General features: G+C 41.4%; 1 protein-coding gene across 5 annotated transcripts in view; it reads right to left on the reverse strand.

Moving 5' to 3' along the window:
• Positions 1–26,603, reverse strand: part of MGAT5 (alpha-1,6-mannosylglycoprotein 6-beta-N-acetylglucosaminyltransferase) — an 87,847-nt gene that overhangs the window by 21,660 nt on the left and 39,584 nt on the right. For all 5 annotated transcript variants that reach the window (XM_075180961.1, XM_075180963.1, XM_075180962.1 and 2 more), the window contains exons 4-11: positions 23,239–23,315; positions 22,235–22,324; positions 16,370–16,441; positions 14,442–14,603; positions 10,720–10,889; positions 8,575–8,709; positions 7,383–7,516; positions 4,861–4,994 (exon numbers count right to left, since the gene is read on the reverse strand). In XM_075180961.1, the coding sequence (XP_075037062.1) occupies positions 4,861–4,994; positions 7,383–7,516; positions 8,575–8,709; positions 10,720–10,889; positions 14,442–14,603; positions 16,370–16,441; positions 22,235–22,324; positions 23,239–23,315 (974 nt within the window). The remainder of the gene's footprint in view (positions 1–4,860; positions 4,995–7,382; positions 7,517–8,574; positions 8,710–10,719; positions 10,890–14,441; positions 14,604–16,369; positions 16,442–22,234; positions 22,325–23,238; positions 23,316–26,603) is intronic.

Here is a 26,603-nt window from a genome sequence, read left to right on the forward strand (position 1 = left end):
GAAGGGAAAGGGGGACATGATAGAGACGTTCAAATATATCAAGGATTATAGCAAGGTGCAGGAGGGAAACATTCTTCATAGGAAGAGAAGTATTAGAACACGAGGACATGTACTGACACTGGGGGGGGGGGGGAAGTAGGTTCAGAGGAAATGTGAGGAAAAACTACTTCACAGAAAGGGTAGTGGATAAGTGGAATAGCCTCCCATCATAGGTGGTAGAGGATAATACAGTAGAGCAATCTAAACATGCTTGGGATAGATATATAAGGATATCCTTACAAAGAGCTAAAAGGTTCAAATAGGGTTTGAGGTTACCGTTAAAAAATGGGCGGACTAGATGGGCCAAACGGTTCTTATCTGCCGTCAATTTCTATGTTTCACACAAGGTGAATCACTGCAGGTGTGTCAAATTGTCGGCACACAGATAAAGCAGTCTTCAGCGCAACATTTTACGCCCTAAACTCACCAGTTACCACCCATTAGATAAGCTGCGATCAAACTTCTTCCACCACGAGCAGCTGGGACATTTGTCACCAATGCAAAAAACGCAATGACGTTTACCCATCCGTACAAGCTGAATACCACTTCTAAGGCAGTCCTGTCCTATTGCTGCAGACATTAATGACCCAGCTTTATTCTGAGACGCTGTCAGATCAGTGTTTATTAGTCTGCGCTGTGTTATAAATTGACGGTTTCCTAGCAGATAATGAAATCAGTTGGAAAACCGAGAGTTTTCCTGGGGACGGAAACACAATATAGATACGTTCCTTGTAACAAGATAGAATCTACCCGGACAACTTGGAAGGACACAATGGAGCATGGCAGGAGAATAGATGATAAAGTATCGCACAGCAGCTAGACACACAGAAATCCATTAACGGAGCAGCAAATGTCAGCCTGAGTCACTCATTAAACACTCTCGTGTTGCTTGGAGAAGGCAGGAGCATTGTGCAACAAAAGACAGACGCTCATTAGACCATTCCGGTCTTTGGGTACACAAACCTTTATAACAGGTAAGTGCTTAAAACTTCAAAGTCAAAATTGAAGTGTGTGTTTTTGCACTTTTGGGTGAAGTTCATACTTACGTGAGGGTTCAGACACCAACAAAGCCATACAGTTATTTATATTTTAAACCGGTTTCTCCTTCCCAGAGGGTGACTGTACAGAGTCGCACCCCAGGCCCTCAAAACTAAATGTAGGCCCACAAGTGGTAGTTTGGTCAGCCACCTGAGCGAGAGTGACACCATTGTTACCGTATGTACGGAACAAATCACCATAAATGGTCCAGAATAATAAAAATGATTAGATTTGTATACAGAGCCGGTCATTTGTCTAGTGTGGGCACCGTAGATTATTAATAAAGTGAAGGAACCAGGCCAGTCATAGGCAACCCGATACACTTCACCGACCCTCTAACCTTCAAAAAGAGCAGCACGTTACCCTTAATCTCAGTAATAAGTTAAAAAAACACATTTAAATTAAAGACAGAGACACCTATCTAATCAGCAGGCATTGTAAACAAGTGTTACAAGCTATAACAAATCTGACAAAGCAGGAGAGAGCCGGGGGCCACAGGTGATCGCTCGGAGGGCCGCCTGTTGCCCATTAATAAGCTAGGCAGTTCTCATCCATGCCCTCAGATGATTGGACGACTGTATGGTGAAGGGGCGTGGCCAATAGTCCCAAGATGATCAATAAACTGGACTCCTGCTCTTTAGTAATATAGTAAAATAAGTTCTATGGTCACTGAGACAAACAGAAGAGGAAACGGACAGCTGGATTGGTTACGTATTATTTAGCTGTACAATACAAGCCTGGGATGAATTCATTTTCCCTTTATTAAAAACAGAGAAAATGTGTCTCACAACTGCCCGAAAAAGGGTTTAATAGTATGACAAGCAGATAATAAAGAATAGGCACACAGTAATTGTGTGAAAAATATAAGTATACAGCAACAAACATTTATATCACATTTATATCACTCTGCAACAGAACAAGAGGCTCCAATTATTTTTCTATATACAGATGAAGTTTAAAGAGCTACAGATGTGTCCTGTTCAAGTAAAGGAATCTAATGATCTCGGCTCGTCGGCCAACATCACGGACAGCCTGCTTTTATTAATTACGGGAACGTTTTGCGTTGCAAGTGTAGAGGATAGAGCTCATTGTTTGACTAGGGCTACATGTTCCATTTCACTGCTACACAAGAGTGTAAGTTCCACCCAAATTGATTATTGATTGATTGATTTGCCCAATACACAAAAACCATTATGAACAGGCTGCACTATAACCTATATCGTGCCTATGACACCAATATAAATTGCTTGAATATTATTTTTAAAATACTTTAGAAAAAAAAAGAAGTACCATCTCAATATATAATCCATTGATATCTGGGCAAGGGGGCATTTATCTGTCATTCCTGGATCCCCCACGCATTGAAGGTTGGCGTATTAAATAAAAAACGGACACCCGGCAGGCTTGCACAAGCTGCTGAGAAGGAAGGTTTATCAGTATACGGCCCTTCCAGGTCACATCCAGCGATAACGGAGTACAAAAGCAATCATGAAATTGTACGTCTCAGACACAGGCTGAATCACCCTGATGGGAGAAGTCATTTGCTGGTGCCAGACAAACAACTGTCATTACAGAAATAGCTCCCCAGCCGAGCGACAGTTATGTTGTAGACTGGTCTATGCAGCAATTGTGCGCTGCTAGGAAACAGATCATCCCTGTGTAAAAAGGTCAGGGAGACATTGCCACCCCCATCTCTTTAAATATAGTTTTATCCAATCTAACATTAAACATTTATTTCAATGGAGACATGTCCTCTCTTCTTAAGGTGGGCTTTAAAATGGGAAGACCAACGCCAAGCTGAAATCTCTTTGGTGGCATGCGGCCCTCTCAGGTCACGCCATGCCAAACTGTAGTACAAGAGCAAGCATGAAATCAGCTCTCTCTAAATAGGGAGACAAGTTAACTGCAAATCAAATTTAACTGAACACTCTTTCCCCAGACACAGATCTGATCGTCTTCACACGGGCCGGGTCTGCGAGAAGATCTGGGGGAAGTCCTGGGAAAATCCAGCTACATGGAGGGAGTGAAAAACTTACCTACTACATGGAATTGTAGGTTTTAAATATAAAACAAAAAACTAGCTGGGGCCGCTAATCCCACCTGTGCACACAAGTTTGTAGAAATTACCCAAAGCCAAGTAAATGCAGCCAACATTATTTGATGAAAAGTCCCCATTTAAAAATTACAATATCGGAGCTGCTCAGCAACTGCAAAACACTCTGGAAATTACTGATTTTTATATGGTGTTATTGTGGTTATTACATGATCACACCTGGCTTTTGGAGAAGTTTCCAGCCAAGGTGCGAACTGCGTGGCGTTTGTGTCCTCCTTGTATTTGGTAGGACTTACCCTGGTGTCCCGGTTTCCTCCACCGATCAAGACATACTGGCAGCTTAACTGGCGTGTGACTAAATGGGCCGGGTGTGTGTTTTTGGTAATAAGATTAGATTGTAAGATGTACATGGACTGATGTGCCTAAATAATGATCCCATAAGGATACATAAAGGATTAGAACAATGATAACATTGATTAATAAAACCCCATTGTGGTGCACTTATGAAGGAAAAGGTGTCTATAAGTGGGCGCGTTTTCTCCCTTGGCCCAAGTACCAGGCGTCTTGATTGCTCACCACATTGGCCACTCATGTTTGTGACCAAATTGGCCATGAACAAGGTAGTATGACTGTATCGGGGCCTGTCTGGGCAGACAGAAGAGGACCGGACACACAAGCGATATAGGTGATCATCCCAAAAACGCAATTTTTAACCTACCCGAGAACGATCGGATCACTACGGGGCTTCGTGCTCGTATTAATGTATCACACGCAGATCATTGCAGTGTGTCGTCGGCTTTACATTGGAAAGGGAAGTGGTAAAATGAATGGAGAGAAGTATAATAGGATATTTCCCAATAGATACAGATCTCAAAATACAATCAATGGCAAAACAACCAGGATAGAAATATTAGTGTGGTGTAAAATGTTCTCAAGAAAACAGTTTGCTGTTTTCTAATAAAAATCAGTTTCCTGTTCATCTCTAAAGAAGAGGAGAAGTTATTATTATCTTTAATTTATAAGGCGCCACAAAGGGTCCACAGCGCTGTACATTACACAACATGATACAGAAAGAACAAAAAATTAACCAAAATATATACACAGTAACAGGTAACATGGTAATGCAAATCAAATTACTACTGGGACAATGAGTGAAAGTGATGGTAGAGATCAGCGAGAAGTAGGCAGAAGCCTAAGAAAACAGGGCTAGGGAAGCCGGCCAAGAGGTACAGGGGGTGATGGAACAGTAGAAGAAGCACACAAGGAAAGAGGGCCATGCTCCTGAGAGCTTACATCCTAAAGGAAAGGGGGAGACACAAACAGGGTGGTACTAACTGGGGGAGAAAGCCGGGACAAGGGAGTTAGGAGGAGGACCGATAGACTTGAATAAAGAAAAGAGTCTTACGTTAAATGCAAATCACACTGAACTCTAACACGGTTTTTGTTTTTGATACACTACATTCTAAGGATGCATACGATTCCTCTAAATAACATGCGTGTGCTGAGAAAACATTCTTCTGGCATATTTCAAGATCATCTCTCGGCCTCGCTCACGGATGAAGTGAAAACAGAAAGTATAAAAATAAACATACAATTAAAAAGGGTAAAACGGAAGCCTGCAGGTCCCATAGAATTTACAGCAAGCAGGATGGCAGGTTATGCTTTAATCTCTAACAGTCTGCTGAATACAGGACACAGCCGGGCTCCGTTCAAACACCAAATTAACGTACCTTCCAGAAATTGTCAACTTTCCCGTACACCAGGGACTGGTTCTGGCGTTTGATGTCATTCATGTGTCGGACGTCGCTGGAGTTGAGATGTTGCTCCACCACAAAGCCGAGGAAGCTGTTGTCAGGAGTGTGAGCTGTACACAGGGGGAAACAAACTGCGCTGTGAGTATCTGCTGCTACAAGGACATTTATTCAGCTGCAAGAGTAACATTTGTCATTGGTGTGTGAATACCAGCTTCCGCACAGCAGTTTGGTGCAATGATCAGCTTCATATAACTAGATAAACTCCATCCAACCTTTATTTTCCAACTAAAGCCTAGAGGCAGTGCGCTAAATACTAGAGGTCACGTTTTTTTACATTTTACTTCCAAACTGACAGAAGATCTCTGACAGCCGCTAACACTGAAGCTGGGTAACCTGCTGGCAGTCATGATGTAACCACGAGGGTGAGAATAACCACACGGGAAGAGCAGGTGTCATTAACAGCGGGGAAAACAGTTGGCAAATCAGAAGCACAGAGACCAGCGGGGCTTCGGAAGAAACTAGTGAAAAGCAGCCTGAAGAGAGAATTTAGCAATTACACACTTGAGCGATTTTCAGGTCAACTAGATTTTTCTTCTTCCTACGGTGTAAATATCTTCCTTAAAAAGTGGTCATTTTGCAGCTTTTCTTTCCTGTCTGTCAGACACCATTTATGTCAAATTTCTATTTCTGGAGCACAAACCACTTTGTTTTGAATGTATCTGTTCTAAAGTGACTCATTAACTAGCTCCACATTCGCATGGGTTTCCAATGAGTGATCCAGTTCCCTCCCACAGGCCCATACTGGTGGGTGTGTGGGCGCGTGTCAGAATTCAGACTGTAAGCTCCAAGGACTGATGTGAATTATTACATTTTCTATGTACATGTAATATGGTGGCGATATATCACTAAAGGGTAAAATAACAGTAACGACATGCACTCCATTGACGTCGGCAGGGCCTAGTAATCTTTCTCTAGGACAAGAGCAGCTGTGACTGCTGGGTTGGGGGCAGCATGGAAGCTGGGGGGTAAACACTGCATACAATGAGATTAATGATAGATTGTGTCAATTGGTCTATGCTGCACTGCAGGCCAACTGGTGCGTTGATACAGACCAATGCAAATTTAAACAATGATCTTTGGTCTACTATTCCACTTCCGGGTTATAGTGTCAACAGACTGGCACTGGCTGATCCAGATGGGGGCGATCGGGGCATCCTCCCCCGGCAGCAATCTTCATCCATTTAAATTGCTGTGGAAAGGTCCGATCACAGTCGAAAAAGGGGACCAACCAATCAGAGTGGAGGAGGGGTGTGGCTATGCAAAATCACCCCCTCCCTTTAAAAATGTCTAGGCCCGCCCCTGCAGACAGGTTACACACTTACATTTACCACAGCTGCATTTAGATGTAAATTTGTACTGAAACACAGCAAACAATCAGCACTTAGCCACTTTGCCCAAATTCAAATCAGTCGGAGCGATGGTTTTGATGGCCCCAAAAGTTATATTGCCAGTGTTTACAGTCCGGTTTTATGGACTCGCAATCCAGACACTTGTATGGGGTAAATATATGTCCTGTAAGCAGGTTTATGGAACCTCTGAAGGAAAATTAACCCCAAGAATTCAGAACTTTATTTATTTTCATATTTGCATCTGTTAAAATGGCCGCCATTTTCCATAAGCTTGCTCAGCTGAGGTAAAATAGGAGCCTGCCCCAAGTGGCCAATGTATGACACAACATGCTCTATTAATGGCTTTGCACCTTCACAATTTAATAAACTGCAAATGTTCTGTATGAAAGGAAGTTTCCCTGAATAGGAGATCCATCATTTCAAAGTTATGAGGGATGTTTATGACTGAAATTTGGCATAACGGTGGAAAACTGTGGAAAGTGAAGCTGACTTCAAAGGCGATTCAAGAATCCAGTAAGCACTAAGCTTTCCTGCCGCTATACCTAGTGTATTACAGTAGAACATGCTCACCTACATTTAAACATTTGCAAACAAAATATATTGTATCATAACATAGCAGTTTTAAGGATACAAACAGAAAGAGAAAAATACCCTTATGGTCTCTGCAAACACTCAATCACAGCATATATACTACTTGCAATAAAATAAATAGTAGGTCTACAGATTCAATACTAGTGGAGGTTTAATACACTTAAAATTTAATGCTAAACCTTCACAGTTCCCTACACATTCATCCAAAACTTTATGGCCGATATTATTCCAGAAAAAGGTCTAAAAGAAAATATTAAATTTTAGAGTGGACAGAAAAACAAAATCAGTCCCCAGGGCTGCATATATTCACACAACGTATTTCATGAGGGCGACGTAAAAAATGGAGCATTTTAGGAGCCTAATGACCTCTTAAAAACTGTGGCTGGCGCTGACATTTAAAATGAATCATTCGGTCGTGGTCTTAGATCAGCAAAACCTGCAGCCATAAAAATGTTTAACAACAAAAAAAAAAAAAAAAAAAAAGAAGAAGAGACTTACGGAACATGGTGTAAAATTGTTGAGGGTTCAGATTCCATTTTCCCCACGGCGTTTTGTGCCCTTTAGACTGAGCGTAGTGTCCGTGATTAAACTCTGGTTCTGTCCCAAAGGAATCCAGAACACGCAACATGCACCTAAAAGGGAGAAAGAAACAAGAATCAAGGGAAAGACTATAGGAACATTGAATAGGCATTAGCATAGGCCAAATAAAAAATACTGGCTGAAGTATACTTGAGGACGCCAATTCAGCATTCCGTCTGTCCCTTTGTGTCAGCAGTAGCCAACATGAGACATTTTGGGGGGCTCAAAACTTTAATAAAAATATTATAACAATTATTCACATTTTTTTTTCTCCCCCAATTTAAGGGGCTGTCCACCATTGGACAAACCTTTCCCTTTTAAAATAACCCGCAACCCCCTCCTCCACCCATCTAGGCAAACAGAAGGGTCCCGATTTACCCGAAGCCAAGAATATACTAATTTGTTTCATCCCAGAGACCCAAAACGGTCAGAGAGGACTCTTAATCCCCCGATTGCCAACATTAATAGATTCAATCTATACAAAAGTACACACAAGCACTCATCATCATCAATTTATATAGCGCCACTGATTCCGCAGCGCTGTACAGAGAACTCACTCACATTAGTCCCTGCCCCATTGGAGCTTACAGTCTAAATTCCCTAACACACACAGACAGACTAGGGTCAATTTGCTAACAGCCAATTAACCTACCAGTATGTTTTTGGCGTGTGGGAGGAAACCGGAGCACCCGGAAGAAACCCCCACAACACGGGGAGAACATAAAAACTCCACACAGATAAGGCCATGGTCGGGAATTGAACTCATGACCACAGTGCTGTAAGGCAGAAGTGCTAACCATTTAGCCACCGTGCTGCCCCAACTCATGCCAATACAGGATTAACACCACACACGCTAGAATCCTGAGTTCCTGCAGTGAACGTTCACTCATACTGTTGTCTTCATAAGAAATACGGTTACATAATTCAAGATTAATTTCAGGTCTGTTTTTATGCGGTACCTTAAAAAAAATGAACCAGTTGCAGTTAACAAGCACTCGATTTTATGTATCTATCTCCGATCGAGTACAAGTGCAATTGTAACAAAACAACAATCACAATACAATACATTAGTAATCTGGTCACTTGCGCCATGATATAACGCATCACTTACTGATAATGAACCCACGATGGGCCTAGGGTCTTCTTGAACTGGGCAAGTCCCACAATATCTATATAGATGAGTTCCACCACTTTATCTCCCTGCGTAGGGCATCCCGATCTGTTGCCCACCACCTTCTTCATAATCCTGATGGAAAACAAAAAGAAAAAGAGGGATCATGGCTTTAGACAGACACAGAAGGAAGAGATTACACGTAACAATCAATCTCTAGCGAACAATGAAGTGTCGACCAACGGCTACTCCCTATAGTTTTAGCTGGAATTATAAAAGATTAAAAATTACAACAACCTACAATGATTTGATGACTTCATGTTGATAACCCCAAAAGATTGAAATGTTTCACACTATTCACTTTCATTTCCTCAAGTGTTTATAGAAGGAGTCAAAATTATTCTAATAAAATTCTTGCTTCAGTCAGCCAAGAATCTCTTCCAAAAACACATTCTACAGTTTATCATTGCACATTAATGACGCTGCGTACGGAAGCCAGGGGAAGACGGAGTGTAATATATATCTGTGGCTAATCACTTAACCTTCTGTAGGGGTCATGTACTGCAGAACCGTAGGCATTCATAATGGGAACATGAATACAAGATGTACAGACTGGCGAGGGTGATATAACAGCATATGAGAGACGTGTCTGGCAACTCTGATCTGGCTAATACAGGACTGCGATGAGAAAAGGCTTTAAAGTTAAAGTTATATTATAAAGGGACAGATCTCTTAATTCAAATGAACTGGTATGGTTCAGCACAGCTCTCTGACTGTAGGAGCGCTCGCTTATAAAAACATAACTAAGGATTACAATGAATAACCAACAATAAGACATTGTATATTATTTGCAGGGTTATTAAAAAACAGTGTTGTACAGTACAAAAAAAGCCCCAAAACAAAAAAACAGTTAAAGATCAATTAAAACCATTATTTATTCACTTATATCAAAGGTTGGGTACCCTTGGGCTGAATACACGAAATAACTAGAGTGTTCACATATAACAGGTTGTCCAACATGCTCCCTTATGCACCAAAATGTCCACATTAGGAGAGAGGGACTCCTCTAACTGACCAGTCAGCATGTGAGTGACAGTTTTGCAGACTTGATCTGCAGACACTGTGTGGGTAGGTGGACCCCCATCATTCGTGCCATCCTCCCCCCCCCCCCAGTAGGATCAACAGAGGATTCTGGAGATTTATATTTTAAGCATCTTCAACAACTCAATCTTTTTTTTTTTTGAGTCATCCGTCAAGAGTGATTTCGGAGGGTTGAAGTGGTCTGGCCTCCTGTGGCGGGAGAATTCATTTAATCAGGAAGGGTAGCATCTCACAGGGGCACACCTAGGGATAAATGGATCAAGCTGAGAGTTTTCCAGCGGATTTGAAAAACCAATAAGATTCTAGCTATAATTTATTTAGTACATTCTACAAAATGACAGCTAGAATCTGATTGGTTGCTACAGGCAACATCTAAACTTTTTAAACCTGCAGGAAAACTCTCAGCTCAATACATTTACCCCCTAGGCTTTTTCGTTAGGAGGGGGTGATTTTGCATAGCCACACCCCTCCTTCAAGCTGATTGGATGGCCACGTCCCCTTCCTTCCCGATAATCGGACCGTGCAGAAGCAATATTAAGGTATGGAGATTGCTGCTGGAGGGGGGAGAGGGGGAGGATTTCCCCTATCGCTTCCTCTGGATTTGTCAGTGGTATCTCACAAATGGCGGTGCTGGACACCCGACCCCCTACGGGCAGAGTTCTTCCTTAAATATAGAAGCCAGCTATATGATTATTAACATATAAACCAACAAAGTAGTTCAAGCAAAAATAGCTATGCACCCTTCCATACGTCTCTATATATCCCTCTGTATACTGGTGGAATCATCACTGACAAAACAGAGATACAATGTATCGGCTTGTCAGTTGAATGCAACATCTTCAGAACACTACTGAAAGGAAATAATATGTAATCACTGACAATAATGAAAGCATAGAATAAAATAAATCTAATCTCCTTATAGGCAATTACACAGAGAAAGACGCCGGGAATCCCAATCTCTCACAAACACCACACTGGAAGAAGCGTCTACAATCTCTGTGTGTGTCTGAGTCGCTTTTTCGCATAGAAAAGTAATCTTCTTACTCTTTCAGCTCAGCTATTGAAGCTGAAATCCTGACATCATGGCCCAGTAAGTAAAGAGATGTAATTAAGTCACTCCACTGGACTAATTCACCGAGCGGGCCTCCGCTAAACGCATTTTCGGCTATTTTGAAGCCGGATTCCTTTGTCAGGAGCCCCAGATGTACCAGGATCTGAAAGAGAGAGAGAAAGTCACGTGACATGAATTTCCCACTGTTATCGGCAGCAAAGCCCCACAAGAATCCAGTTTTACTTGAAATCATCCATATTGCTGGCAAAACAGTAGGGCCCCCAAGAAATTCGATGAAAATATGTTCCCACGCGCTTACCAACCAGAGAGAAATATTTGCACAACATCTTGAACATAATATATGCAAATAAATTCTAAAAGGACTAGATACAGGAATAACATTCACAATAAGGATGACAAAACACGTACACATTGTGTGGGAGTTCAAGAACGTTCCACAATTCTAGCATTACAAAATTAATAACTCATTTAAAAACCAGGAGTTAGAGGAGGATTAGGCAACTTTGGGTAACTGCTGTGGAACTACAAGTTCCAGGATGTTTTACTAGCCCAGTGGCAGGAACAGGTGGTCGGAGGGCATGATGTGGGATTTTGCAGCAACGGGGCAAACTGAGTGTTACGTGGCAGTATACGAAGTAAGTTTGGGGTAATGTGTGGCCCTTTTGAAGGTTGATGGGAGCTGCAAATAAGTTTAATTTTTTTTATTTTGGCTGTCTGGTTGTGTATGCTATTACAATGCCAATTACCCCGACAACTAATATATTGGCAAAATAATTCAGAATACTAGGATTCCGACATAAATAAAATACAGACTTACTAATACAAAGACACAGAAGATCTCCGGCGTCGCCGTCATTGAATCCGAATACAGAAAATCACGGCACTTCACGACGACGTAAGATAATACAGCGACATTAGTATTTAAAGTGGCAATAGCAGGTCACAATGCCTAAGCCTATCCCTAACCCTTAGATGACATTGTAGAGTAGGTCCTGGCGTTGCTGCTTTAAATCCGGAAAGGCCTATGTGGCTGTATTAAGCGACGTCAATGTGAAGTCCCGTGATTTTCTGTATTCTGATTTAATGACAGCCAGGCCGGAGATCTTCTGTCTCTATGTGATAGTAAGTTTATATTTTATTTATGTCGGAATGACAGTAATTAGAATTATTTTGTCAACATATTAGTTGTCGGGGTAATCAGCATTGTAATAGTGATTATCACTGTGGCTGTTGACCTGTTTTTTTTTTTTTTTTTATTCCCAAAACTTCACCTGGCCTTTGTTGTACTAAAAGGTTACATGTTTTTGTGACAAAACGTGAATAGCAAAAGGAGATTTTCCATTAGGGTGGAGTAGTCTGGGGTCTCTGTTTTTGGTTCTTTTATTCTAAAAAAACAGACAGTTTTTTACCGAGCCTCGCTTGATGAATATGGTAATTATGTATAATCAGCACAGACCAAATTAAACCTACAGATGTTCACAAGGAAGGTGGACTGGGGAAAGGAGTAATTTCACAGGCCAAAGATCAGAGATTCACAACAACGGGTTGCTAAACTGTGAAGCTTATCTCGCTCCAGGCAATGATTTATAAAACAAAATAAAACGAGTTACCTCGCGCTTTTTTTCCCAAAGAATAATTACATAAGGAAGCAGTGAGTTGTAGCGAGAAATGACGGCTTTTGAAATGATAAAAATGCCATTATATTGCACCCATCTTGGGACCGTGAAAAGGAGCAACTCAGCCAGGCTGCCTATTTTTATTATTATTATTAATTTTTATTTATAGGGCGCCACTAGGCGTCCGTAGCGCCGTACAGGGACAAACAAAGTTACAATACAAGGTGAGACAGCACAGTACAGTAAACAATAAGCACAGTAACTCGGTGAGCTCAAAGCACAGCTAGAGGGGCGGGGGAGGGGAGAGGGGATAGTCCTGCATACGTCTGAGCCCGAGAGGGAGGGCCCGGATGACAGGGAAACCCCCAGAGGGGAGAGGAAGGAGCGAGAGGGGACGGGGGGGGACGGGGAAGAGGGTCCTCGAGGAGGAGGGCTAGGTAGCTGGAGAGCCGAGTTAAGAGTGGTGAGGACAGGAGGAGAGATGTCCCTGCTCAGAGGAGCGAACAATCTAAGGGGTGGGGTAGACAGACGGAGAGACACAAGGGAGAGAGGGAGAGATAAGGATAAGGGAAGGGGAATGAAAGGGAAGAGGTAGAAGAAAAGGTAGGAAATTAAGTGGGAGACTGGAAGGCTTTACCTAAACAGAAGCCATGCAACTTGGCCTTTTAATAGCGATCACAGAAAATATATATACATTAAATGATATACGGAGGCAGAATTCTGTTAATATGTAGCAGATTCCCATGATCGCAATCGATTAGATGTAATTCCTGTCACCCACACACCAAGGAAGCAGACATTTTGTGGGGAGCCTATCAGCTCACCAGGGATTCGTGACATCACTGAAGCATTAAACGCAAAGTCGTTCCGAGTGAATCGATTGGCTAATTTCCCAGGAATGCTCAGAGAGTAGGAGTCGAGCACACATTTAAGGGAGCATTATCAAAACATTACTTATTTAAAAAATGTTTTAGGAAAACAAAAAGACACCTCATTTCTCCGTTATGGAGGATAAAGCCAAGGCCATATTGTACCATCTTGCATGATAAACTGGCAGTTGGCGGACAATGACAATATTTGGCCAGTTTTCTACACTGACAATTATTGATGCATTTGTGTATTTAGTGGTTAACAGAAAGATCTGCGCTGTACTTAGTACAACTTGAGAAGTATTAAAATGCAAACAGATGTATGAACCAACTATCTGCCATAAAGGTTTTAAAAATAAGGAGTGTATATTTGCATTTGTTACATTAAAGCAAAGTGAGCTACAATATCTAGTGCTTAGCCGATAGCGTTTCTACTAGAGATTCTCACTGACCCCCGTGAAGTGGTATTGGATCTGGATTAGCTTCGTGTTTTGGTTTTGGAAAAACCGCCCTCGTGTGTTTTGTTTTTTTTTAGAAAAAACTCCTAAAATATGCTAAAATCACATAATTTTGCTCTTTTTTTTGTTCCTACATTATTATTAACCTCAATAACATTAATTTCAAGTCATTTGCAGTCAAATTTGACCACCTCACAGATCACAATATTATTTTCATACACTTTTGGACAAATACTGCAGCGACCTGGCTGGATGGTAAGCGACAGAGCAATGACACAAACACACGGCAGTTCCTAGCACATCTAGGACACATTGGCACACAGCAGTGGCAGAAAAGATAAATGGTGCAAGATGGACTTGTCCTTGGGCCTGCCCTCCCTCCCAACCTCCCTTCCACTCACCCACCGTTATGTTGGATCTTAAAAAGGAATCCAAAAATCGTGAGATCCGATGACGTAACTATGACGTTTGCCTCGTTTTAGATCCCGAAAAAGCACGAAAGTACCGAGCCGATACTCGGATATGCCAAATTAGGGTGTGTTCGGTTCTTTAGGAACAGAGCCTGAGCATCTCTAGTTTCTACTAATGGCGGAAACCTCAGGGACTGCTTAAGCAAGACTTCCTAACAAGCCATTCCTGGGTCACATACACCGCGAGCAGGCTGTTCATACAGAGATACAAAATTCACTGAGGGTTATCATTGAAACAATGATGGGAGTTTAGTATTAAGTGACATTCAACTCTTCGCTACCTTTTTCCTCTTCCGTTTCTCAAGATTCTGCTTTTCAGCCAGAGACTTGATGGCTTCTATCCAAGTTGCGTCCATCCGCTTTATCCTCAGTGTCATCCAGCGGAACTCCTCGTGTCTTAGCATTACTTGGAAGAGGTGGTCAAAGTCTGTGCGGATTTCGGCCTGTAAGATGTAAAAAAACCAAAGTGTTTCTGTTTTGCCAACATGACAGGAGGATACGGTGAAACCTGTGGCTTTTACAATCATGTTATTGGAGCAATAATGCACCTGTATGTAGGCGTATTATCTTAAATCCTGGTTTCCCAAACACAGGACACATATTACCGGTAAGTCTCTTTCAGCCCAGTTATTACTGATCCATTGTTTAACAAATCTGCACAAACAGGAATAAACCTAATGTCTGATATTCATCCGAGATCCCAACATAAGAGCCGCTTCTCTAGAAATGAATGCATTGTTTATACAATCTATAACTGCCATTAGTGGTTTTAAAGCTTCTCCACTTAACGCAGCTGAAACAATACCTACAAGTAACAAAAGCCAAGTGGTAAAGTGATTGTCAGCCTAATGACCCGTTACCAGGCTCTACATTATACTACATTATTATTATTAATCAGCACCTTGTACATTATGAACTTCTGTTAAGGAAATTGTCATAGCATTTGTGTTTTTACCAAAAACTGTTCAGTTCTGAGGATCTCAACTTTCAGTGGATGCAGAGAAACTCGGGGAGATATAAAGAGAAGTTAGAGAAAAAATAAAAGTGCAGCTCAAAGTTCTTGTCCACTTTTTAAACAACCGTTCCTCAATAAAACCGACAACACCAGCTATTGCATAAAGAAGATGCCAAACTGCCCTAAAGCATGGTCGGTAGAATTTTGGGGCACGACTGGCAGACAAATGAGGGGGGTCAGGGCGCTTTCCTGCCTTTTCCATTGTGTTTTATTAAATACAATTAAAATGTCCGGGAAGTGCCCTCTGATGTCTCTCGGTCACACGGATATTTAGTAAGCAGTCATACTCCGTACACAGTTTTTAACAGGTTGATTGAGGAATAGCTGGAGCAGTCAATTAGAATACTGGGATCGGTCTATTGGGTATCACAACAATTCATCTAAACCTTTTCTCCAGCACACCCAAGAGACCAACTGGGACTGAATGAGGTTAAAGTGATTCATTTGGGTTGTCACCAAGTAAGGTTTGCATTATAAAGTCACCAGAGATCTGGGTTCAGTATAGTAAAGCCACTAGAGGTCTTAAAAGCTACCAGATAGATTTGGGGTCTGCGCTGAGATGTGAGGGTCACGAACACATATCAGCGGGTGGGGGTGGGGGTGTTGCTTTATAAAGCCAGAGATCTGGGTTCTGTCTGCATTAAATAGAGTTTCCATAACAGTCTTGGCATTGAATAATAGTCTCTTTTGTCTAGGGGTCGTTAGAATGCTCTGAGTATTGTATAAAGATCACTAGAATGGGGAGGAGGGAGTATTTGCATAACTGGACCCACCCTGCAGAGCTTACAATCAAATTTACCTACCACAGGTGTGAACACCCATCATGGACATCATTTGGAGAACCAAGCCTAAAATCACCTTTAAAAAAGGACTAGTCTTTTCCAACACTAACCCTAGCATTTGCTTCATCGTGTTTAGCAGAGCTCCTCACAGTGACTGAACCATGTATCTAGGACATTTCCCTCTTCATTACCTTTCACAGCAGTGCTCCTCACAGTAGGAAAAGGTGCCCAGTGATTACGTGTGGCGTATAACAGAATTGTTGAGTGGCAGCAATTTATTTACCCAGTTTGAAAGCAAAAAAAACACAAATGTTCTGCTTATGGACTCAGCTAAGGGATCTTTTAAAGTTACTGACCCACAAAGTGCTAAACAAACATTAATATCAATAAGGAAATGGCTATACATGTTTACCATTGTCCGTTTGTCAGCTTCCTCCTTGCGGTTTACAGCTCTCCATGGCAGTCGGGGACACCAGTTTTCAACCTGAAATAAATTAGAATTGATTAGAAAGTAGTCAAACGAAACAGGAAACTTACCAGTAGGAGAGTTGATGACAGGCTGCAATCTCCACAATGGTGTCATGAAACAGAAAACATATATATATATCCAGGCAAAGTACATCCCCAGCTCACAAAGCCCCCTCCACCAAGGGTGTCAGAACTCCCCCCACAAGCTGTTGCACTGTCAGGCAGGAGAGGAGGACCACGGGAAAGAGACTAAAATAAAAGCTCTCTAGTTCGTAAGGTCTGCAAGCTGACTTTGTAAGACCACAGAAGAAGCTAAGTAAAGCCTTGCAGCAGGTATATTATACATATACAACCCCTGGCTATTCTGGAAGTGAAAACAGTTGGAATCAAAGAGATCCTTCATTGGCTAGAGAGAGTTTGGTAGCTTTTTAGTCTACAGAGGTCTCTGATCACAAACCTAAGCCAAGTCTTAAAAGCGGTTGACTAAACCATATCCAGTTAGTCAATAAAAGGCATCTGTTTGATTCTGCTTAAACTGCATAACCTGGATGTGTTTACTCTCTTAACCATAACCTCCTAAACCATATGCCACTTACTTAACTTATCTAAAAGAATAACGACACAAACTTATGAACGTGGCTAAAGATGGTCACAGTTTATTAATAAATTAATTGAATAGGTTGCGGTGAAAGTGCACTGAGAGGCAGCTAAATCAAACGGATATTTGGAACCAAGCGTGGATGGGCAACAGCCTACCCCACTTAACGGAGCAAATCCATAACTGCCTGGCCAGCGCTAAATCTGACGTCAGAGTGACTACGCCACCTCCTGACTGCACAATGACCGCCCTCAGAAGCGGGCCAAGGGATCCTCACCAAAAAGGACCACGAGTCACGTTCCTAGAGGGGGGTAGCACCTGCGGTCAATCAGCGATAACGCTGTAACGATCAGCCGCTGCCCACAATGACTTCCTACCAACTGTGCCTGCTCTGTGGCGTGGGGAAGAACCAGGTTAAACCTCGCCCGACATGGGAGCAGGGTGGTCCAAAAAGGGGCGGGAGGGATGTCAAGCAGCGAGTGAGAAAGGGCATGTGACACGCTAGAACTTATATAACAAAACTCCAGGCACTGCCCTTCGTCTCTCATTGGTCGGCCTGGGATTTGGCCCTACTCCTGCAGGTAAGGTTAACTTCACTTACATTCCCCATGTATGCGTTTAAGTGCTTCCGTCCATATAGGACTCTTTTCATTATCAGTGGCCAACACACTTGTATAGTGCTCACACTTTATACCCCCACCGTCATTTATCGCAATGTGTATTCTCCATAAAATGCAATAAAATGTATTCGCTCTGGAATGTGTCACTGCTTCTAATCTCTCTGCTATCAGACCAGTTCTGTCCGTATTAGAAGTTGGCAGTATAGATACGAACACAAGATGGAAAACTGTTTAATTCAGAGTTTACATCTTTATATAAAAAGAAACTGAAGGGAGGTTTAAAGCGACCACCCAGTAAGTAGGGGCCAAGAACCAGAGACTGCAGCTTGTGATTGGTTCTCCCCCTGACCCAGGGGCAGGGGGGCATATGCCCCCCCTGGGCCGGTCCCATAGTCGGCTACCTTAGGTTGGGTCACCTGCATTTTTTCCCTTTACGCTGCTGAGTTCAGTCTTGCCCCTCGGGCTAAAATTTGCCAGTCCGCCCCTGCCCTGACCCTCTTATATTACAGAAGCGGCGGGGTCCTGTGAATGACGACTGCATGCAGTAGCCGCCACTGTGATAAAAACGTTTATGCAGGTGCTACTGTAGCTTTAAAAATCTGTTCATTTCAGAAATTCGGGACCTCTAGTCTACTCATGGAATGAAAACTCAGCAAGTTCACTATTTTATTTTGGTGCTTCTACAACAGAAATCCTTCTTGTAGCTTTTAATTTGACCAAACATAGTAACGTAATGGGCACATTTTTCCATCAGTCAAAGACATCTTAATACTATACAGAGTTTGAGATGGGAAAGTTCCCATCTATATTTTGCTTCAATTATGTCTTGCAAAATCAAAGTTAAAAAAATAAAAAATAAGATATAATCCAGGCTCGCTAGACATGACACAAAAAAAAAAACTGCGATCCCTAGAGAAACGGTTTCTCATGAACCTTTAGCAAGGTTCTCTGTATCACCTAAGACAGTTGGCCTTTTTTATATAGTGAAACCAGATTACTGAAGGAGAAGGGTACAGAATAAACAGGATTACTGTGAAAGCCCAACAACCAATTAAAGAGAACATATTGATACATTATTAATCTTAAGAATAATCTGATGATACAAATATAGGTCATTACCGTGCGGAATTCTTTTTGGCAACACTTAGTGAATGCAAGTGTTTTCCCTTTTTAGGTAAAACCTAGCAAATGTAAAACTTTTCAAGAAAACCGGAATTTTTGGTCACTGTTTTGATAGAGCAAGCAATATATGCAGTTACTTATACCCTAGCGTTTTAATGAACAGTGACAAAATAAAACATGAAAGACAAGATTGATGCATATAATTTTATTGCTGGTTCTACTGCATTTGGCTCTGTTCACTTGTTTTCGCTTTCCAAGGCTAGGATTGGCTACAGAATAGTTGTAGCCCCGCCCACTTTCAACTTGCTTACACACAGACACTGCTAGGAAAATTAAAAAGGTGAATACAGTATGTGCCCGAAACCAAGAACCCCCCAGCCAAAAATAAAGTAGCTAGCGCTTCCTTCTATTGTGCGGATACTCAATTTCCCATATTGACACGAACTACAGAGGCCTTGGCAAAAATACAACTCTTTCCAAAATAAGTTCTTAAATATGCATCTGGGGACTAATTCTAAGTTGATGAAAAATCGCTACAATAAATTTGGGTTTTAAAAAAAAAAAGGATTCTGTAAAAATATACATAGAGATATTTTTTTTATTATTATTTTTTATGGAGTTATTTTTTCAGTCCTTTCGCAAATCACGTTGAATATTTTTATGACCTGTTAATCTGCCGCTATGAATTGCACTTAAAGTTCTGATAGAAGCCTGTCTTTCAGGCTCAGCCCCGCATGAATCTTTTCACCTTTTCCTCATTGCCATCTGTAAGCAGCGGGGCTGGCAATAAGCTTGTTCTATTTCCCCGCCGTACCCAGCCGGATGCCGAACAGAACTCTCTGCTCGCTCCCACGCTCTTATTGCTAGAGAAATAACTTTACAGCACGCTAGCAGTAGCTACGCTTGCCCAAGAAAGCATCTTAGAACAAAACTAAATGGTTTCACTTAGAACTTAAACTTTTTACCTTATTAAATTCAAGTGGGTAACATCTGTCTCGTTTGAAAACAGAATTCAAATTAGAATGATATACTCCAAATGAAAAGAGTATTTGCAAACATTCATTTTTCCGCTGCCGTGTGTAAAATGTTATGAGGTTCTCTACAAAACTATGACTGCCAGGTGCTTTACCAGCGACGGTGCTGCATTTTAAGAGCTTTTTGTCGCAGCTGAAAAAGTGCAGAGCTTTTACCGCAGACCGTTTATAACGAACGATCTGTGAGACGGATGCCGCTCAAATATACCGCGTTTCAATCGTTTCAAGCTTTTGGGGCATCCTCTCTGATTTAGTATGATTACAGAGGAATGGTTTCAGTTTGGGGCGACAAGGCGTCACTCTAACCCTTAGGGGGGCGTTTTCACTCTCCTTTGCGCTTATAAATCGTTTCAAAGAGAACTGCAACATTGTTACAACAATGTAGATAACACATTTGAGTCCTGGATGCCTCACAAACAAGCTGATACATATAAATTCAGGCAAAATCTTTAATATATGCTTTTTTTTTTTGTTTACCATAAAAAGGTAGTTGCAAATCACTCAATTCATTATATATAATTTTCAAATCATTATCAATTGGGGCATAGAAACTAAAAAGAAATAAAAAAAATCTGCATTGCTTAAAAGAGGATTCTATGTATTGAAATATTAATGTTTTGAAGTATAACTCTGCATACAAACCGTCCGCACAAACTGGATGCGGCATTAAATATATTTACTACAAAACTAGAGGCGAACTGTTCTTTAAAAAAAACAAACACATAAATGAACGTGGTCAGTTAAAGACGGAAGCAGCTGTATGTACACAGTGGTGTTTGTGCGTGTTAAGGGTGTGGAAGCTGTTAAGATACATAAGATGAAAAAAATAAAACAACAAATAAACAGGCAAAAGCTCTCAAAACAGCATCTTCTGAAAAAAAGGATTAAAAAGTTGTTATTTTCACCTGTCAGCACCATAAAATAATAGAGGGGAATACGAAACAGGTGCTGCTCTCGAACTGGATGAACAGCAACAGAGACAATTCAGAGCATAGGGGGCACTTGAAAGAGGTTTTCAGCACAAGCCAAGAGACACTCGGGTACAAAGCGTTTGATGGGTGCCTAAGGCACATTACACAGCATAATTAATGGGGAAGGATAAAAACAAGAGGAAAGAGGAGATGAAGGATTCCCGCTCTCTCTCTCTTATTCCTCTTCTCAGTATCTCTCCTATCCCCCCCTTCGCCCTTGTCATCCACTGTAAACCCCCCCCCCCCCCCCCCCCCCTCCCAATCCTCCCATCCTCCCATTTGAATGGCTGGTATCATTGTCTAAAAATACATTTTTGTTTCTGACATACTTATTCTAAAAGGATGAATCCCGTGTCTTTGCACTTTCATTTTTTGCATGGCTATGTAAAGCTTCATTTTAAACTAATGTCCAAAAACATCAAAATGCCCCTTATTCCCACAAAAATAAAGAGAGTCTTCTTTAAAACAGGGATAGAAAAAAAAATAAATATATATATTAAAGCAGAAAATTGGGGAAAGATGGGCGGACCCCTTGATCACGCTGACAAATGACTCAATTTTTCTAGTCACCCTTCAGCGACATTGGACAGATTGTACATTCATATACCGCCATCGTTAAATATTTGTGAATGCAAGCATGAAATTAATCTCTAAGATTTCAACCTTGCAGCACTGTGATTCATTAAAGGAATAAGGCCCTAATATAAGGTTAAAAGCAGACAGTTCCAGCGGAGAGTACAATGTAATATTTATGTGACGCATAGGAACTAGAGCACACTAGGGCTTTTAATAGGATCTCCCTTCTTGTTTTCTTATTTTAACCAGTATATGGAGAAGAGGCACAGGGCAAATGCTATCACTCTATGAATCATTCATCTTTATAAGAAAACATGGTTTTAATTTGCTTTTGCGCCCATAGCCTATGGGGACGGTCTCTGCTTTCCTCGTTGGGATCTATGATCATTAAGGCAGAGGGTCAGCCCCATATCTACAGGAAACAAAATTGATTTAAAGCTCCTCTGTGGTCACCAAACCCATCTGTGCATTACATTGAAGAGCTTGACCTCAAGAGGTTGTTTTCAGTCAGACGTTGCTAAAGTTTACTCATCACCTTCATAACGTGGGGGCGGCCATTTTGTGGAATGAACCAATATTCAGTTTATAGATTTACTAGGAGTTGCATTCTCATTAATCAACGAAGAGGGCTATCAATCACAGACATTTTCCAATGCAGAGGGGAAAGGATCTGGTCACCAGCCCTAATTTTTAAGTTGACCAGTCCTGGTTTACATGTACTCAGCCAATGGTACAAAGGACAAAGGATGCATATTAAATTATAAGAATTGGAGGCAGGGGTACAAAATGTCTGGCAATTGACAACTAGATAACCAATGGGGGGCAAGATAAATGCAGAGCCAATGAAAACCCTCTATTAGTGAACAAAGAGGATCCGTTCACACTCACCTCACTGAGGTAAATAAAAAAGGAGCACGTGGAGCCATCGACACCGTAGGTGGAGTAACACACGTCAGAGCGCCACATGTCCTTCATCCACTGCGGAGAGAGGGCGCAGAAAACACGGTTACCATAACATCAAATAAAAATGTGCCGGTTACATTTGTGCCCAATGCTGACATAACATGTAGTAATATGAATGGACAGAATGACCAGGACAGTTTGGTCTGACTGACCAGTACCGATCAGACTACTGCAATGCAAAATGGCTGCACATCCTCCCCTAACACTTCCGGGTCAGCCAGTGACCTCACACACGAACTGACCTGGTTATCGGTCCTGGCGGATTAAATCCCATCAGACTACGCTCAATTGGGATGGGGGTAAGTGAAATAAAATCGGGCAACTTGGTTAAATGGGACCAAATTAATTGACCAGATCTGTACTTGTGAAGCTAGGATAGGTGTTAAAACTCCCGCCATTGGTTGGCTGCGCCAGTATTTAGAGTATTAGAAAGGGAGAAGATGTTAAAGTTAAATCCTCCACCAAATGACAGTATGTTTACTTTTTTATTAAAAAGAGCGGCCAAAGTGCTCCTTAAATGTGATCTTCAATTAAAATACTTCTGAAAATGACAGGTCAGCAAACCCATTTACAGAAATCATTTCAAGCATTCATTTACTAGCCTGTAAAATTGCTTTTCCATCGGAGATAAAATCTCTTTTGCCGTCGCCCTTAAGGTATAATAACCTTTTTACAAGACTTTGTGCTGAACGGCCACGTTATACCTGCTAGGAAGAGTCTTGAAACTATTTGTTCTCTTTAGTTTCAAGGAGAAATCGTGAAACATGGACGGTCAGCGTGGTATTATAGCTGGTGAAATAAAAATGCAAGAGAGACTGCAGGGGATACATTCTCTCTTTAGAACGCACTAGGAGAAGAACCCAGCTTTCAGTTACCTGTAACAAATGTCATAAATGTTCTACAGAAAGATTCAAAACAGCCAAGCTTACCTTCACTTTGCCCTCGCAGTGAGGGTAGCCGTCCATGGGAGGCAAATCGCACTGTTCCTGGGCCCCGTTAATGAGATCTAGAGACAGAAAGACGACAGAGATCAGCTAAATGACAAATTAAATTATAACAACTGTAACTGGAGTACAAAGGCCACATATTAAGACATTACACATACAATATACCAGTCAGAGGTTGGGGTAGACTGATCAAACCTTCTAAAAAGTTGTGTTCCAGACTCTTTATAGTTCTTGAATGTACTAGGTAAATGATAGCTAGAAGCTGGTTGCTATGGGCAACACCTCCACTGTTCCGTCCTAGAAGGTTTTGATAAATCAGAAATAGTTTAATAGCACTCTTGTTGGGTGCTCCGGTGAATGAGATATTACTAGTTACAAAAGTAATTGTTTTTGCCAAGCAAATTGTCTGCCACTCGCCATGAAAATGTGGCCAGAGATACGGACCTCGTGATTGGAGTTTCCATTGCAGCTGTAATAAATGCAAATTTGACACACAAAAAAAATTAAACTATCTGCACAAATTTTAAAGGTGTATTTGACTTGGAGCAAAGCGCCCGTTGTCTTCATTCTTCATCTCCTGCATGTCTATGTGCACCCAGTATTTCTAGGCGAGGACAGAACAACCCAATCAGGTCATTGTACCACAGAAGGAGGGGGGCTTGCTGTGGGGAGGGGACCACAGTAACAAAATTAGGTAGTGAAAGGAGCAGGGTCCTCCATCAGCACAGGTCGGGCAGTAACAGCACTCGACAAACAGAGTCAGGAACACTGCTTTGTATAAATTGTACTTTAACCCACAATTAATAAGCACTGTTAGAACAAGACCAGTTCTAGCTTAAAAGTTTGATTGAGGGACAAACAGCCACTTTATCCCTTTCCGGCTGATCCTCTAACTTTAGCAAATATTTACAAAGTAATATACAGATGTACCTGATATTATCTAATCAGTAAAAAAATATTTATCAACATGTTTAAACATTGTGGATGCATGTTATTCTTCACCAAGACAGTAAACAATTATGTTGATTTGAAATCTAACAGCAGGCTGAGAACCCCTGGAATCTGTCGGGTGTAATCGGGGTACAGACAGCCCACCTTGACTAACCCCGGTCAAGGAGGGGTGCTGCAGTTTACATAAGTCGTACACAGTCGCATTTGCTGAAAAAAACAAGAACTCTCCTATGCGAAGGCAGGAGACATGCAGGACAGAGCCGATTTCTGCACACAAACTACATCCTTGTGTAATTATGGTTCACTTCAGGGCAAAGCAAGTAGTGCTTGGAAGATGCATTCTACAGCCAAAATGCCACAGAGGGGATTCAAGTTTCCTCTTCATCTCCAGGATGACCATAGGCTTGTTTATGATGACAGGTGTCAATTACCAGTTAGGACTTTTGCACCTTGTTCTGAGAACGATAACGCCTCAAGGTAGCTGAGGGGGGAGTATTAAACGCTGAATTGCTGTTTGGAAGCTTCTTTGGTAAGTTAGCTCTCAATTTAAAAACAAATATGTATGGCCCAAATATATGGGACTCTCACTGTTGAGTTAGGATCACCCTATTAGCAAAAGCGCCATGGAGTGGCGGGTGGATTTAACATACATTTGCAAATGTGTGCAACTAAGACTTCTGCAGTAGAAATGGTGTTTCACTATATATAGTGTTTCACTAATGGCAGAGGTGCAAATGCAGATCATTTTTTATTATGCAGACTGAATAATTTACTGCAAAGCATTCACTTTACCAACACAGAACTAGCCAGGAATCTGAAGCCCTTGACTCAGTTGTCAGCTATAGAAGATAATGTACTATGTACATATGAACAACGCATACACTTTGTTTCAGTAATCATTTGCAGGACACGGCCCTATGTAATGACGTTTAACAGCATGTTGGGCAGACTCTGCTCCTGCAAACAAAATTAAACGTTGGACAACACCCTTACATGTACCGCTGATTTGGGAACTTTCTTATCCAGTTTTCACACTAGGACCATTTTTAATATTTTCCCTAGTTTTTCCTTCAGGCTGCTATTAAATGATTTATGATTCTGGACTACCATAGCAACCACAGTCACATGGCACATGCGGTAATGCGCAGAGGGGCTTTGGTCTGCACTGTGCCATCCTCCTTCTACCCCGCTCTGCCATCACATGACCTGCTGAGAGTCGTGAATCTGGGTTTATGTAGCAGACTGACTGTGCCTGGCAGCCATTTTTGATTGCCAACCAGAGAGCTTCCGAAAAGGAGATAATTATTTGTAGAAGGGGAGCCAAGAACTGAAAATTAGAAGAATACTTAAAAAGATACTTAATTTGCTATTTAATGAAAAAAATAAAAAGAAAGCATCCAGTAGGATGACGTCAACTGTCTGATTGGGCCACAAACAATTAAAATGTGAAGGTAGCATCCCAGGGAGGACCCTTAGAGTGGGTACACACTACAGAAAATTTGTCCCAATGCAATATATTTAACGATTTTACCAACAACTGAAAGTCTCGATCAGCTGCTGATCCCTGTGTACACACTATACACGTTTCACACAATTTACCGTCCGATCTGTGCTTTTCATCTGTCATAACCATCTGCTGAAAAGATGGTGACTCTGCACACTCCATAGAGATCTATGGACACTGCCGGTCCTGAGTGCTTACACACTGCAGGATTGGAACAACATCGTCCCATGGTTCATAGAAATTTGTCGTCATTTTATATAATCAAACAATATGAATGTGCTTTGGTACGATAAAACACGATCATGGAAGTGTGCACACTAATGCGATATTGGACCCAACAGTCGTGTAGCGTGTGATTGGCCTGACAATTGAGTGAAAACCCTGTAGTGTGTACCCAGCTGTACCTGAATAAACTGCAAACACCTGATGCCACAAAAGGTTATTAATCTTTGTACCGGAGAGAGTAATAAATGAAAGTGCATATAGCAACAAAGATGTCTCTGCTGTGTACACTCTCAATATATGCATATACCAGCTGATGGTGAAGAATGCAAAAGAGCCATAAAGATTTACATTGAAGTGCACTGTACAGCAGCAGGCGGCGGTTGTGGTACCAGCATTACGATTTGATAACGGGAAATAGTCATGATTTTAGCTGTAAATCAACAGGGCAGAACTAAACCACAAATAAAAACAGAACTGAAACAGAGATCCACAGAACACTCGTCTGTATTACAGCTTCCGGTTTTCTTGTGTACTAGAACATACAGGAAGGGAGGAAGCATGCTTACTGAACATTTCAGTTTATTATATAAATATATATATATATATATATATATATATAAATATATATATATATATATATATATATATATATATATATATATATATA

Source organism: Mixophyes fleayi, chromosome 7, assembly GCF_038048845.1.
Source record: "Mixophyes fleayi isolate aMixFle1 chromosome 7, aMixFle1.hap1, whole genome shotgun sequence".
Lineage (NCBI taxonomy): Eukaryota > Metazoa > Chordata > Amphibia > Anura > Limnodynastidae > Mixophyes > Mixophyes fleayi.